This window comes from Opisthorchis viverrini, assembly GCF_000715545.1.
Source record: "Opisthorchis viverrini unplaced genomic scaffold opera_v5_317, whole genome shotgun sequence".
Lineage (NCBI taxonomy): Eukaryota > Metazoa > Platyhelminthes > Trematoda > Opisthorchiida > Opisthorchiidae > Opisthorchis > Opisthorchis viverrini.
Genome location: NW_008751972.1, coordinates 82,529 through 99,455, shown reverse-complemented (window position 1 = coordinate 99,455; position 16,927 = coordinate 82,529). Strand labels below are relative to the sequence as shown.

Genomic DNA, 16,927 nt, shown 5'->3' with positions numbered 1-16,927 from the left:
CATTCAGAGATGAATACCTGTCCAGGTAGCTCAACATGCAGTTATGGAAAGATTCAAACCAAGCGAGTCGTGGAAGTCGCGTGAACAATAAGCAACACGGCGAAAATAAACCGTTTATAAGCGAGTCGCAGAAAAGCTAAAAAATCACAGGGTTACGACCCCCCACCCTAAGAGTTGGTGGGAACCAATCGGTGCATTGCATCACAATCGCTTCAGTTCTGATGATGGTAAAAGAGGCACGCGTGGAACGGAAACTGTGAACAGGAATAAACATGAATTAGCCAATATACAATCATTTGCAAAGGTTTACAAAGACATACATGCATCGCGATATCTCGATGCTGCAGCACATTCAGTTGCTTGAAAACATCACAAACGGGAGATCCAGCTGGGTTCCAGGTGAGTCTCTCGAAAAACCAAATTAGTTTGCAAATGAGTGTATATTCGCTGATTTCGTGCAATTTGGTTTCAAGTAGAACATAAGGTTGACGGAAATTCGGGGACTGCGCCTACCTGAGGAGCCCCAAGAAGGGCGAAACCGGTCTTGGGCTGTCGATGGATTTTAAGCAACCTTATAAGTAGTACATTACAAAGATATGCACGAATCAGCCAAATTTTAGGGAAGGCTCAATCAGAAAGACGGTAAGAATTGGCCCTGGAAATGGCCCTGGTTGATGGTTATGGCATCTTATTAATAACCCATTGCTTGTTTATCATCCGAAGATCAATACACATTCGAATTAATCGATCTTTCTTCTGAGTTGCGACCAGTGGATCTGAAATGTCTTGGCATATTTGTCACTGGATTTGACGAACCAAGTAAACAAGGTGAAACCCGGACACTGCATGTTGTCACCCGAATAACTGCTAAGTCTGTATAATGAAGGGGTGACAGGCAGGAAGGAAGAAATCTGCTGGTATTAAGCTCTAGTGTTGATAAGTGAGGCAGACAGTCTTTTTATAAAGGAAACTACTCACAAGCTTGTTGAAAATTCTTCGATAGCCCACAACCGGTTTCGCCCTTTTTGGGGTTCATCAGGTAGGAGCAGTCTCCGAGTCTTCGTCAACCCAAATCGGACTGTTTTTCCAAAAATACACCCATTTGCAAATCAATTTGGTTTTCACGAGAGACTCAACTGAGTTGACGAAAGCTCGGGCCGACGAGCCCCAAGAAGGGCGAAACCGGTAGTGGGATGTCGAAGAGTTTTCACCAACCTTGTGAGTGAATTCCTTCATGAAAATATACTTCGATTTCTCGAATATCGTGCCAACCAAATCATGAGGCGGCTTGTGTGCAGCGCATTCAGTTGTAGAATATCATAAACTATAGATTCGGTTGAATCTTTCGTGAAAACCAAATTGATTTGCAAGTGAGTGTATTTCTCGAAAGACAGACAAAGTCTTGTTCTACGCCCAAAAGTACAACAGAAGTAGTGGCCCGAGAACAAACGAAACCAACATCTAGAGAAGGTCATTTGCGTTCAAGGGTAGAGCTTGCGACGGATTTTAACCCCAAATGAGTAAAATCCATCCAGTCGTCGAACGCTTAACTGTTCAACCACCGGGAGGAATATGACTGGTTCGAAACTTTCTGAGTTTCGTCATATAGATAATTTCCAATAAAAACGAAACAGCCGTAGGATGCTTTTTGGCTTTTCAACACGAAGATATCTCATTTGACAACTAGCCGGAGTATCCCTAGATTCAATTAGATCGCTAATGTTCATGATGATGGACGGAAGGTAGAATCCGTGAAATGTGAACTGTCCGAGGATTCAGCGGCACAACACGAATATTCAGTAGTACACGCGACTGTTTATCAAAACAACTCCCAAGACCTCCCTTAGAGTGGAGGTCTGGTGGAGATTCGTGGCGTCACAAAGAATTCGGACTTCCGTACCCAGATAAAGACGTAAAGTTTCAACCTGGTAGAACAGAGAGGTAGTCAGTTAACGTCAGTTTCCAGGCGTCTTAACCATTGGGCGGGATACATCCGGAACTGATGTGGAGCACAAAATTGAATGTAACGGGATGACAACAAGACCTGAAAACGCAGGAACACGACTGACATCCGCTCCTTGCCGGACACCGGGTTTATGGTGACCAGAACCGATCAGCGTACGGTAGGTATGTGACCACAAACGCTTAGGAACGCCGTGTGACCGTGACAGCGATGCAAGTGAAACAGGAAGGGTGAACAGAAATAAACATGAGCTTAGTAAATATACACTCATCTGCGAACTGCGCCTACCTGATGAGCCCCCAAAAAAGCGAAACCTGTCGTGGGCTGTCGACGGATTTTCAGCAGCCTTATGAGTAGTGCATTACAAAGACATACATGAACTTAGCAAGATTAGCACGAAACGAAACCAAATTCATCTATCTTCCAAGGACTACGATTTCGGGGGCGTAATCTAAGGATTTCTGAGGGACCGAAATACCTCTTATTAGGACTTGGTTTGACCCACATACACCAAACTCAGAAAATTTTTGAAAAACATAGCATAGTTCCAAGTCTCCGTGATGTAAGTTTATCGCAAAACCAACTGTTACGGCCCATGTGACATGCTCCCACAAGCACGCTGAAATTTACGTATCCTAAGACCTGACATGTGCGGCGTTCTTTCGAGAAGAATCTTAAAGAACACTCTAGTACACGTAACCGTGACAACGTTTAAAAAAGAACGGTAGTTGGCACAGCTAGAAAAAAGATGTGTATGAGTTACGCTTGTCCGCGCTGGAATTTACGGTATTCGATGGTATTCGTTTTTTACCAGATCAATGGATGCCTTTTTGGAAGCTACTACAACTGCAGGTGGATCAAACTGCACGTCAAACGTTGTTCAACAGCCTGAATCAACCAATTTCATACGTTTCAAGTTAAACATTCGCAGTGGTCTATCCAGGTATCAATAGAATGAAATGGTAGTGGCTGGAAAACTTCTGAGGGTATGACGCTTGTTGCAAGTTTCCTCTGTCTTCCAAGAAGCCATTTCTCACGTCCGCAGAGAGGTAGTTCACCAGAAGATGGTGTAAAAAAGCAAAACTAGTGAACAGGATCTTCAAGGACGTTTTGTTTTCTTTTTACTGTGAGTGAGCTGACTTATCAATGACGTACCAAACAGATTCAGTTTTGTTCATTCTAGTTGTCGGATGACCGAAGTACCGAAAAGCCCTGGCCTATTGCAGACGAAAAACAGAAGTTCAAAATCTTATCAGGGTAAATCACGAAATTGAAACTTCCCAGACGGATAGTTCATTCTCAGAACGGTGCACATCAAGTGCTCTTTTTCAGGTTCCCTCTTATTGAGGGCGATGGCCCATGGTGGGGTTACCCCGTGAATGATTTTGCTCTCATGACTCGGGTAATGAACCAAAATGTCGATAAACCAATCAGAAAGTGACTAGTTCCAAAGATGATATAGGCCTTATCCACTGTTTGAGTTACAAGGTGCAAGGTGACGCATCATTGGCTCCTAAGCTGTCCTCGGTGTAGGTAAACTACTCTGTCAAATTCGGATTAAGGAACCCGTTATCGTCGGTCGTTGCGAGCAGTGCAGAATGTCCTTGCCGCCATCCTCTTGTCTATCAGTATACAATAGTTTATTATTGTAGGATATTCATGCGGCACTTGACCTTCAGGTCAAGGTCGCTTCGTGATCAAAGTCCATTCGGGAAGGTTTCCTTCGTGAGTCAGTAGATTTCGTGTCCGGAACTGTAAACTGGATTTGGAAACCGGCTTTTTTAAAGGCAAACCACAGATAGCTATTAGTTTCACGAAGATTTTTAATGGGATTTCCCATAGGTCTCCCTGTGTTTCTTTGTGGAGATTAATGAGGTTCGTTTGCAACAAAAGCGAAAACGTTTTGTGGACACCGTAAGAAATCAACGCCAGTGACAATAGTTCTGTTTGTGGAGGTAAGCTGGGTTGCAGATCACTCAAGGTTTGGATAATTTCCCTGAGGTTTCATCGTGCAAACTGTTGTAGCTGTGGATAATACTGATGAAACATGCAAGTAGTATGTGGCTTTCTCATAAATCCGCTGCGCGTCTATTGGAAAGTAAGATTTATTACGGAATTTATCGAACTGTTTTTTAGCCTTCGTTTACTTCTGAGTGATGGTCAATGAATATCCGGGAGAGTTTAGGAATATGTACTCGAGAAGAAGATGGATATTCAGTTTTTATAAAACAAGATGCATATGCGGGTTTTGCTTCCCTGTCCAATAGTCTGTAACTGTTCACTTGGTGTTTTCCAATAAATACCTGCACAACGGAGGCCATTTTCCTTTCACTGTCAAAAACTGCCACATCAATGCTGACGAGACAGATTTAATAGCAGAGAGCAACTTTTTATCTCGTATCCGGGCCACTATGTGGCGGGCCACTATGTGGCGGGACAGGGCGGGCTCTCCATAAGGATGAACAGACTGGTTTCTCAAGTATATTTTGTAACGACCGTCCACTAGACTACAGTCAGAAATGTGGTACGCTGTGAAACACTTCTTTTTTGAAACGGTTGAGGGGTTGATTGGAGTTCCCAACGAGCGTTTGATGTTCATAAGCAATCGAAAAATTTCGCAACATAAGGAAAATTCATTGGCATTGAATACACATTTGATTGCACAGTAACCAAACCACGTAAGTATTTTTTGGCGCCACTGGCCACCAAAAAAAGGAAGTGTAAGCTTCTAATCTTCGAGGTGTGTGTAGCGTGACATCATCATCATCACTGTAAGCTGTCATAACCGCGTACTCGTCGTACAATGGTCGTAGCTGCCGCAGTTTCGTTCACCGATGATTTGGGGTAGGTTGCTGCGCATTGAAGGCGGGAGCTGATAAATTGGTTCGTAAATACAGCATTGTCAGTGGGGAGATTGGCAGAGAGCTATGCAATGAGGGCAATAGCTTGGATGCATGAGTGCCATTGAGGGCGCGACTAGGCCATGTCTGACAATGTCTCTAACCATTGATGTGGCCCGTCTCGGGGTCCCCATCCAGGAAGACGGCAATGACCAGCGCAGCTGAGTTTGCTTGTAATGGTCTTCACACTTCGCTGCCAAGTCACTGTTTGACCGTCTGTGGCTCTCTTCCACCCTTCACGTGGTTGTGCGAAAAGAGCCCTTCGAGTGAGTCGGTCGACTGGGATACGCAGCATGTAGCCAAGTCAGCGCCAACTATACAGTGTGATTAGTTCATCTATCGAGAGTAAGTTAGCATGACAATCCTGAAAGAGTTGAAAAAAGACATTGCAAACGGCAAAATTCAAGAAATTACCCGAAACTGGATGGCCTACACAAATTTGAAGCAGGTATTCGTAAGTTTGTTTGAAGCGGACAAGAATTCTTCTAATGGGTGAGATCAAGATGAACTTGAACTTGCTTGGTAAGATCCCTTCACTTATTGATCGCAGAGGATGTCGTCAAAACGGGAGAATGACACCACGTTCTTATTCGTGTACTCATTTCTCCCTCGGAAATATACCATCCAAGTCGGCGAATCACAGTGAAGTATTCATGACTCTGTTCCATCCTGAAGACGATGTCAGGTTTGCTCAGAAGTAAAATTGTCCCAAAATTCTCGTGAGATTTCTACGTGAGAATTCACAATTCAACTGGTCAGGCAACTCCCAATTACCTGACATGAAGCGTATAATTGTAGTTTGTGGAGTTTCAGTTCAAATGTTGTTCAAAAGGGCGCGTGATGGAACCGCGGAAGAAAATCATGGGTTTCAGAAGAGTTTGATAAACAATCGGTAGTTTTTATTTGGGCAACGTTGGGTTGCTTAGTTGCTCGCTCCAAATACGTTCATTAGCTTTTCCGAATGAGTTTTAAAATGAAATTCGGACTTGAAACATCTTGAAAATGGGATGACGTCAGGAAATTGGTACTAATGCATGGAAACTATGTCTAGAACATCTCAATTTACGTGAGTGTCCGGCAGGAAATAACGAGCGCATTTGAAAGAGTTTGTTTGTCTTGACAGTGCGGAACAGTTTCACTGCAATTATGTCTCGATTCGGTCTCTCCTGACTTTGCATCGATGGGAAATCGTTTTGCGGCACAACATTAGTATTGCTCAAGTTCCCAACCGCAAAAGTTTGTCCATTGGGAGGAAAACAGTGGTATGTTTAACAAAATGTACGGTCAGTGAGCAGTGTACACACAACTCACAGCCGTTATCTTGTGGTATGAATTCAATTTTGATGTAAGGATGAGAGGATCTCTGCACAGAATCAAGGATAGACAAATTTACCATCGATCGTTTTGACGTGTGAGCTTGGGACACTCAAACTGAAAAAACCGCACGGGGAAAACATGGGTGGACCTGTGATGCTTGAAAAGTGCAAAAATCCCGTTAACTCAGATCATCGTCCTAATTACATGCGATCCCCATCATCCATAAAGGAACTTCAAGCTGTCTCTTCATCGCCCCCGAATCGGCTGGATTTGCCCGATGTCTTTTAGCCGTTAGTCTCGGTGAATTGGACAACTCACGTTTGTTGAGCACCTTATTGTCAGGTCACTTTTCCCATACAGCGTATTCGGTTCTGTTTGTCGAGCCTTGCATTTGGATTGCAAACGTTCCACTATCAATCGTCAGTGTGGATTCGAGTGGGTACATTGTTCCTCTTCTACCTGTGCTTATACCATTTCTGAACAGGCCTTAGTAATTGAGGCGGCTTTCACCTCGTTTTATTAGTCAGCTTGGAATCTGAGTCACGTTCTGTTTTTATCTCCTTGCATCCAGTCGTTTCGTTAGATGCCTTTGATTCTTGATCCGTTTGCCACTAGCTTTGTGGTCTAGTTCCCTTCGATCGGATCCGTTGATTGGATACCGTTCTTTTTTTCAATGGGGTTACCAGAGTAACCAGTTGCTATCCTTCATTGGAAACATGGCCATCGTCTGCCAAGAAGGAATGTTTAATCCTCGCAGTGACAATGTCTTCCGTATACAGAGTGTATCGATACGGCTTGTACAAGCGGCCAAAATCGAAGATCGATTTTGGATCCGAATATAGTCACAGTACTACTTTGTTAGTAGTTAGTTGCTGAGTTATCCATGAGAATTAGCCATGCTGAAGCGTGGATAGTTACTAAGCCAAGTTTGGACACGCAGATCAGTTAAGTTCAACTCCACCTCAGACAAGAAGTGACACACAACGATTTCTGGACGGAAACTTCAGGAGGAATTGCGGCCTGAAACGGGTGTGACTTTCTGCGCTACCGAAAATTGTAACTGCAGATCTGAATGAAATATGATCGGAAAAATGAGTAGGAACATAGCGACTGTGATCAGCTGCTTAGTGGACCACAGAACGACAGTTATCTGCATACATCAACGGTTGGGAGTCTGACTGCATGTATGGTTGTAGAACTTTTCCGCACCCCACCGTCCCAGTGGTATTCGTCAGATATCATGGATTTAATCTACCCAGGTCCCATGGAATGTCTAGCTGTCGTGCGCGCAACTTTGGGCGTTCAGCTGGCCCAAAAAGTGCGCTCGACATAATCAATTACATCTCAGGTGTGGAGCCTATGTGAAACGATTGTTCTGTAACTAAAGTTGACTAGAGGTGGTGGATTGGTGTTTGGTTGTCCTATTGGTCCTCTGTGGCGGTAGCGAACGTCAGCTGACAACACCTGACGTTTTTGTGCCTGTGTTTTACAGTAAATTAGAAGACGAGAATAAAACGTGTTTCCCTTGAATTCAACATAAAATCACGCATTTTGTCTTTTGTATAAAGTTGAACATCATCAAAATCACACTGTTCCAAGAGAAGGTCCGATACAAGCAGTTGATTTCCTTGTAACTCACTTCTCACGACTGGGCTTTTTTAGAGAAAAAACACGACTGAATGCTTTACAAAACCACATTAGCATAAGTCGTATACACCATGCATAGTGCCAAGCCGTCACGAAGGAAATACCGGACCTCACGATGAACGAACTCTACACTTCCGTGACTGACTGGGCCGCACTGAAGAATAAATCCGTGACAGATTTGTTGACTAGCACAGTTTTCAGATCCTCGAAGCTGGCGGGCATCACCATGCATGACTATCTGTCTGTCTTGCCTTGTTGCAGGGCGTTGGAGCTCAGACCGCTGACTTAGGACCTTTCTTGTTGTCATGACTAGATTTGACAGTGCTGGAATTACGCCATCTGAAGTACAATCCGCCGTCGCCAATAGCCACCATCTCCGTCAATTTACTTGCTGTGTAAGACAGACAGCTCATAGAGATGTCGGCAGAGACGCACGGTTGCCATTCACTTTACTCAGCCCTAATCGACCTTGAAGCGGGAGATGACTGGCATGTTCATTGTCTATTTCCTCCAACTCGTTCAAATCGATTCCCTCTCCTAGATTGTTTCAAAAGTGCAAGCCATGCACTGACGTGGTATTTCATCTCTTTTTGTAGGTTTTCCGGAAAGCCGACTAAATGGTGAGACTTGAAACCCGGGGACCTCTGGTTCACCGTCTCAAATTCTCCAGCAACGAAGTTGTAGACGGTCATTAAAGTGTTCTTTTTTAGGTCGTATTTGGCAGATCTTTTCAAAACCAAACTTGATAGTAAAAGAACTAAGCGCACTCATCGCGCAGCTTATATTGTATTGTTTTGCTTGGATGACATCTTTGTTTTGCCGACAATGCAAAAGAAGCGCGATCTAATTAGATGTCTCAATGAGTGAGCAATGAATGGGGACTAAAGTCCAGCAAAACGTATCGTACTAAAAAAACGCTACCTATAGAGTACAATGCTGAGCGATATTCAGATTGAAAAAGGTATATCTACTTAAGACCCTACTTCGGAGATACCTTCGCTGCAAAATGAGGTACGAGAACTGTTGGGCTTATGGGGACTAGGATGTACATGTCCACTCCCCTTCGTTTTGGTTCCAAAATATCGGTTTCCATTTCTTGAAGGATAAATTGCCAAATTCTCACTGGCTTCTCCGTGTGCCCACTGGTATGCCTGTGTCGAGCATTTTGCGTTGATCGCTGGCTAGATAACGAAAAAATTGTTCCATTTCATAAAGGAAACTACTCACATTGTTGCTGAAAACTCTTCGACAGCTCACGACCGGACGCAACCTCCGAATTCGTGTTACAATGGGAAAAATCCGTCCCCATGAGATTGTCTGATATTACATTTACTCACTTGATCTCGTAACTCATCGACCTGTTTTCTTCCCGTCCCTCTTCCATGAGTTTCACATAACTCGCACGAAATTCCCTGTCATATTAGCCAATAGGAAAAATAACAGAGAACCAGTTTTGTTCTTTTCCCTCCTTTGGTATTAATAAACCTTCAAGGACTTGAATTTCTGTCATTTTACTGGGAGGTCGATCTGTGACTGCTTTTACGTGATATCAATGTCCGAAACAGTGGGAATCGATTGGTCACGTGTTCCCCTCTGCACATAAGTTGACCCTAAGCTTAGCTTAAGCTCATCGACCCGCCGCTTGTGTTTTTTTTTAAAAAAAAACACTCACAGCGTTTGAAAGAATCATGGCGATTGAAGAGGCCGAGGATCGTAAACCGAAACTCCTATTGCGAGACTACCCACTGCAAGCCGCCTAACCGCTCCGCCATCATATACGAACTGCTCTCCGGTCTGCGACATGCCCTGCTCTTTATCCACACTACAGCACGAACCGGGGTATCAAGTCAATGGGGATTGGAGTTCATTGTCGCAGCACTCATGGGGACATATTACCGCTGCTCAGCTCAGAACAAAGCTCACCAACTCCTCAGGAATCAAGCGTCTCAGCCGGTCCTAACAGAAGAAGAAATGGAGGCCACAAAAGTTCCTAAGGATGTCCGACAGTTGTGCCAGCTGATACGTGAGAAAGACTGTAGAAGGCAATGAAACGAAAAAATGTACAAGAACGCCATATATCGTCAGCTATCTCGCGCATCAGATTCAAGGTCACGTGGATCCGTGGATGAGAGGAAAGTGACGCGACAGGAGAGGATAAGATGGATTAGGAAATTTCTGGCTTTCATTGGAACTTGCCACTTTTAAAGTGGAGGCCTGTGCTTGGTGGCAGAAGTCTCGGACATTCCAGCCACAAATCTGTCATTAAAGCCGTTACTGTCAGATACTTTGAGCAGTGGAGGATAACATTACCAACCCATTTGTTTCATTTTTAAATCTTACTTGCTGTACTGTAGACGGCCTTGAGGAATCCGGTACTATAATTATGTAGCTTGACCGTACGTCATTTCTGTGTCAGTATAGAATGAGGCGATGTCAGCTACCTATCTACAGACGGTTAACCTGAGAACCGGTACTATTGCCGGACGTTACGGGAATAGTACGATTTACCCAACAAAGTGTTTGGTGAGTAACGACATAATTTTACCAATCTAAGAAGGTAATCGAATTCTGAGCAACAGAGTACGTGAATAGAGGAAAATGTTGGTAGCTCAGGTAGCGTAGATGGTGGTCATTGGCTTGTTCGCTGAGCTGGGCAATTTGATTGCAAACGTTCCATCACCAATCGAGGTGACACCATCAGTGCGTTATTGTGGAGCGTAGGAGTGCGTACCGGCAGTAGTACCGGTAGTACCGCTACGCACTCCTACGCTCCACAGTAACGCACTGATGATGCCACCTCGATTGGTGATGAAACGTTTGCAATCAAATTGCCCAGCTCAGCGAACAAGCCAGAGTACGTGAATACCACTCGACGGGCGTATAGTGAGAAGGCCAGGTTTAAGTCTGAACGATGAATCCCTTGGAAACGGGATTCGTCAGTTAACAGCTAACAGATAACAGAAGCAAGGGTGATTCAACTTAGCAAATAAATACTGTGCGATGAGTTAGAATCACCAGACTGTAAGGAGGAAACTTTCAAAAGTACTCATGCTCAACAAAACCTAGTCCATTCTGGCAGAATTTACTGTAAGGAGGAATCTTTCAAAAGTACTCATGCTCAACAAAACCTAGTCCATTCTGGGCAGAATTTTCTACGGTCGAAAAGAAACCAGTGTTTCCATACTCTCTATTCGTCAGTATAGTAATTTGTTTGGTGCAACCAGACTAACGAAAAAATATCAGCCGAGGGTTGGTTAACTTACCTCCTGTAACTGAACCTCATGTCGAGTCAGTTTCACCAGTGCGTCACTGTTCAGGACCTGAAAGGAAAGAGAAAAACCCAAGTAATTCGGCGTTTGCTAAGTAGAGTCTTGACGCGTGAAAACTAAAGAAAATTGACAGTTGCGAACCAGACGCACCGGTGAAATGTACTCGCTTGTATACATTGTTTAGCTTACTGGTTTCGCTACCAAACCGTGGAAAATTCAACATAGAAGGCTGCATCTGTACGAAGCCTGCCTGCACTAAGATAACACCGGCGATTCATGAATTACTCACTGTGGAATCTAGGTAAAATTAAGCCAGGTGTAGAGAGGATGGATTTTGTGATTGACCAAACAAAATGGTTGAATCAAAACGAAATGCAAATGAAAGGTCGTATAAAATATTTGCCCTTCATCTGGACCTTTGGAAATTTGTCCATGCCCCCATCCAAATCAGAATGGTTCTCCAATCAACCATAGTTATGATGAAACCAAACTTTGGCTTTCAAAGCTGTCTTAAAAAAGGAAACTACTCAAAAGGTTGCTGAAAACTCTTCGACAGCCCACTTTGGGCTCATCAGGTAGGCGCAGTCCCCGAGTTTCCCTCAACCTTATGTTCCACTTGAAACCAAATTGCACGAAATTAGCGAATATACACTTACTTGCAAATTAATTTGGTTTTTCGAGAGACCCAGCTGAATCTCTCGGTTTTGATGTTTCCAGACAAGGCCGTCAAGGAGTTTTCAGCAACCGTATGAGTAGTGAATTACAAAATATACATGTATCGCGATATCTTGAATATCGTAGCGACTGTAACATGAGGCGGTCTGGTGCAGCACATTCAGTTGCTTGGAAACACCAAAACCAAGAGTGTCACAAATTTAATTTTTTTGCGGACGAAATGGAAGAAGTGGTGTACGTATTTCCAAATCACTTTCAGCAAATGGTTCACATCCCAAGCGTACAGTCAAGCTACCACTTGCAGTTCAAGGCATTCCGATCGGATCGTGCATTAGCTCTGATGATGACGGAGTTACGGGCGAAGTATTTACAAAGGTCTCACAGGAACTTCCATGCGACTTGTTGAGTTATGAAGACACAATTCTGAGTGAAACGTTTTGTGTGTACCAACTTTCGGTATAGATTGTAGTCAAATGATTGCGAGATTCGGGTTTAAAGGACAGGGGATGTGAGGCCTGTCAAAGTTGTCAACAACCGACGCAGGCACTAAAAAATTTTCAATTTGGTGATTGGAAGCCGGCTAGTGCGCAAACCACGAATGGCAGCACAAGCCACGATGATTTCGTCATTTGTCCCACTAGCCGGGGGAAATGTTGCCTTCCATGTCAAATACAGAGTGAAAAAACTCAGGGGTAGGCGAACTGTGCCGTCACAGGAAGAAATTAGGGAGCTTGCGGAATTTGTGGGATATTTTGGCGCTGTTTGTCTTCCAGGATGAAGTCTGTGCTTGGCAAAGGACGTCGCTTGTTACAGTCACTGACCTAGTGATTGTTGTACTTGTTAGTTTTCATCCAGATTGTTGGATGAGGCGACAGACATGAATGCTTGTAGTAGACCCCCACGGGACCATTTTCCGGTCTGAGGAATAAAGTGTCACGGCTCTGGACGCGCAGCTGGGCATGGGTGTTTTCAAACACATACTGCTTTTAAGTAGGATGGAAAAGATGATGAGTTTGCAAAAGTTCCGTGTCTCGGATGTACGTGGTTTCAGGGAACAAGTCAGCAGCTCCGCCGATAGCTTCTGTCCTTGTCGTAGATCAACTGGGACATTACGGTGGTGTCTAGTGAAGCCCATGTTTCCGTTCCGATTTGTGTGTAAAGCTCAATGGTGCATGAATCATATATGAAAATGTGTCCCCCCGATGGGTCTTGTGCTACTCTGTGGAAGTACACTGCTTGTGGCATCGCATCCCTTTTATCGCATGCATGGTCGTTCATCTATCAAGTTTCACTTTCCCCAGGTAAAATAATATAAGAGGAGCCTCCAAACTGTTTGCTTTGAAATTCGGAGTGTATTTTTCATGAAGTGAACAATGTTTGATCATACTGATTTGAAGATCGTGGTACCCACCTACAGCGCCAGCTATTTACGATATCTGTGTTTCTCCGTGCATTCGAAGAACGAATTCAGTTACACTAGAAGAAATGTTTGGAGGCGTGTGGCTCTCAAACAGTATGCTAGTTGAACCACTGCACTTGAGCAGATTCTCGCAGTGATACTTATCGTGTCCGCCGCTACCATGAAGGGTCGATTTTGATGCTACAGCAAAGTTGGTGACATTCGGAGTTGGATGCTTTTACCACCCGACTAGAGGCCTATGATGCGTTTCGGATCGACCGACCAGTCAGTCGGATTTCGTAGCAGCGCTGTTCTGGTCGTATATATTAAGCCCGATGGTTGTCATTTCACGCACGTTTGTTACAAATATTCAGTCATTCGACTCTGAAATGCGAGGTCCGTTTTTACGGGAATTGATTAATTTTACACTAGACTCGGCCCACAAGTTTTAAAGCCATCAAACTAAGGTGACGCTTAGTAGGGTCATAATTTCCAAGCAAGTGTCTGTGAGTGCCTTCTGAGCTTGACCAATCCAGAAAAAGTCGATGAACGTGCGAGCCAGCTGATCTATTGATCACTGTTGCGCACAAGCGGGTCAAACAGTGATACCAAGAATACAGCTCATCAGTCAAGGGCGAGTGAAAGAACAACCAATGGAATCTGTCTCTCAACGGAAAACGGTTCTTCCATTGGCTGTTATGTAGTCCCGTTACGTTCGGAGCTGGTTCTCCTGATAATAGGTCTGACATTTTTGGCAAACGTCTTGGGACTTAACCACTGATGCATATTTTCCGAAAGGGGTCAAAGGCCGAACGAAATTATGTGCTTGTAAACGTCATCAAAAACTTCACAGCTGTGCCTCACCCTCCTTTTTGAGCCTGTTTCTTGAAACATACTCTAAGAATAATCATGAGCATAAGACTAGAGGAAAATCGTATAGGCAATAAGGGACGTACTGCTCACTAATTAACATCATGATAACGTAGAACACGGTTTTTAGAACCGATTATTTCATTTCTGATGACCACGATCATTCTATATATTGCTGGTTCTAAACGAATTGATAGCGCACAATGGTGTGTGGTTCACCACTGGCGCTTAAGGAATGCGCTAGTATCTTCAGTGAACCAATATTCGTTTTGTTTATCTTTGGGAAAATCCTTGAATGTTGGCAGGCGGATAAGAGAGCACCGGTGCAAGAGAAGGGGACCAGTCGTGGTCAGTTCTATTCTTCTGAACCTGTCTGAACGTCCTTCATTCCATTTCTACTTAATTAACCTCATATTTAAAGCGAAGCAAGTTCGCTCTTCACGTTCCACAGTACGTCGACCGAAAAGTGCATCCTGAGTTATACCAAGAAATCAAACCCCTCCCTGGAAGGAACAATGTGAGCTATTGTTTGTGCACATCTACGCGAACTGTGCTCCGTCGGTGATACAATGACTTGTCAACCAAAAAATTCACACAGTGCACTTCTCAAACTCATTGAAATTTCAAATCCCACATGATCAAAAAAGCTTCGAATCAACTGTGTAAAGCAGTTTTGAACCAACCAGCGCATTGATCAGTCACTCACCTCCGGCATCTCCGACCAAGCCACACGAAACGCACCCTGACTTGGAACACCAAGACGACTCAGTCGGGGTCCTGTCGCTGAGTCGGTTTTCAGACCAGCAGACAAATCTTGCTTATCCTCTTTTACCTCGAGGTCAGTTTCTTGGGCTTGGAACGAGCGACTCACCAATGTCTCATCTTTTGCTTTGACTTCGTCAGACTAAAATATAGAAGCAAAATTGTTGGTACCATGAGCACAACAACAAAAAGACTACAGTTCAGTAATCAAAACAAGATCTAGATCCTTCTGTTTCGTCAAAACTCCTGGATTAGTATTTCGAACTACGGAGTAAATTCGCCGGCCGAAACGACAAATACACACCATGCACTTCTTTTCACCCGGCCAAGCTCTTCCCCTGTTTGCTACTGTTTACTGCGTCTAACTCATAGACTCGATATGAACTTTTAACCCTTGACTTGTCAAACCAATTTGGTCGGCCATCCTTTACGCGCGCTTTTTGACCATTTTGCGTTACCACGTGCCGTACCCAGGCGTGTGTCGCAAACTAAGATCGACTTGCCATCTTTTCCGGGCTTTCTTTGGACTTGAACTACTTCATGCAACATTTTGGACGGAAACCTCCATAATTTGAAGCTTGTACTCCTTTTATTACGTATTTTATACTTGTGGTAGCGTATCTTTTGATAAATCTCAAGAATCCACTATTTCTGGCTTGTGATTTTGTGCGTTAATCAAGTGGGCTTTCCTGAATACTTCGAAGTATTCTACACGCCATCTATGAATGCAGCATTGCCTACCGGCCACGACAGATAGGACCGCAAACGCTTGCATAACGGTTTGTGGAAAAATGACAGAGCTGTTCTTGACTAAAAGAACTCGTACTTGAGAACAGTTGAGTTTGAAATCCGACTACATTTCCACTTAGAGATATGGCGAAGAATTAGATCCATCAGGGAAAACAATAAGACTAGCCTCAAGATAAACAGATTCTCAAAACTGATTAGGAAATATGAAAAGTAGCAAGGAAGCATGGATTAGGAGTCTTTCTGGTAGACACCAGCCCATAAGCATCGAACACATTTTGGTCAGCAATATCTGAACTAATAATGGAACTGGAAGCCAGAAATCAAACAATACAAATAAATTTCCACGTCCTGTTATGTGGGACAAACAGGAGGCTGTGTACAAAACTGTACTTGCACTTAAGTAGCCAGTTTTCATTGGTCTCTTTAGATGAAGATCAATGAATGCCACACTAGCACAAACGCGAACAAAGGAAGGACGTGAATTTACGAAGGTGAGACATTGATCAATGAACATACTGCAATCAATTCAAGCTGGCAAAAATTGACGACGGGGGAACTGCGAATCTACCAAACTCAAAACTGTTTAACGAATTCAGAATGGACCGATAGAACGAAAGGCTGGATAGGCTAAAGTGTCACAGGTAGACCTACTACAAGCAGGAAATGAACCGAAAAGTAAGGTTAAAAAGAAAGCAGAAACGCAAGACAAGTAACATAAAGGAACGAAAGGGAAAGAACAGAGAGAACTACGAACATTTAGAGATATACCAAACCAATCAAGCGGAATTAAAGCTGGCCGCACTGGCAGCATTGATTCGGAACGCACCAATCAAAATGAACACATGCGAAATTCACAACAACCAATCATGCCAAGGGTGTCAACTACTCTTCAGAAACCACATAAACACAAGCATAATTGGAGGGCACACCTACCGAACCAGTCGCTGACAATGTCTCCTAGTATGGTGACGAAACATTTGAATGTAAAGAACGTAGAGAAAGCGAGCATTTTGGAGTTTTTGATTGAACTGCAAAAAGCGCTTGCCTCAAAGGTGCTTTAATTGCGGGGATGTCTTCTGTCTCGTGCTCTCATGTACTCATGTGTTCTCATGTAATAAATTAAGCCGGGTTGGACTTTCTAACTGTCAGTCAGCCTTTTGATTTATTTACCGATGTTGTTCTACCTGCTTGATTCGTTTAAATTGTGTGCAAAATAGTGCATTTTTTTAATCTTTTCAGGAAAATGGATCCATGTGACTGAAAAGAGTACGAGCAATTTGTAAACTGTACTCAGTTTGATAATTTGGTTCCCATCTAAGTCGACAGTGATGTATCGCGCAATGGTGATGATGGTAGACCAGAGCGTAAATCACAT

The 16,927-nt window shown here is 43.7% G+C and overlaps 1 protein-coding gene across 1 annotated transcript in view; it reads right to left on the bottom strand.

The window, feature by feature from the left end:
- Positions 1 to 16,927, bottom strand: part of T265_14989 (hypothetical protein) — a gene marked incomplete at both ends in the record, with an annotated part of 100,894 nt that overhangs the window by 46,714 nt on the left and 37,253 nt on the right. The window contains 2 exons of the mRNA XM_009176098.1: positions 11,091 to 11,147; positions 14,747 to 14,944. Of these exons, the coding sequence (XP_009174362.1) occupies positions 11,091 to 11,147; positions 14,747 to 14,944 (255 nt within the window). The remainder of the gene's footprint in view (positions 1 to 11,090; positions 11,148 to 14,746; positions 14,945 to 16,927) is intronic.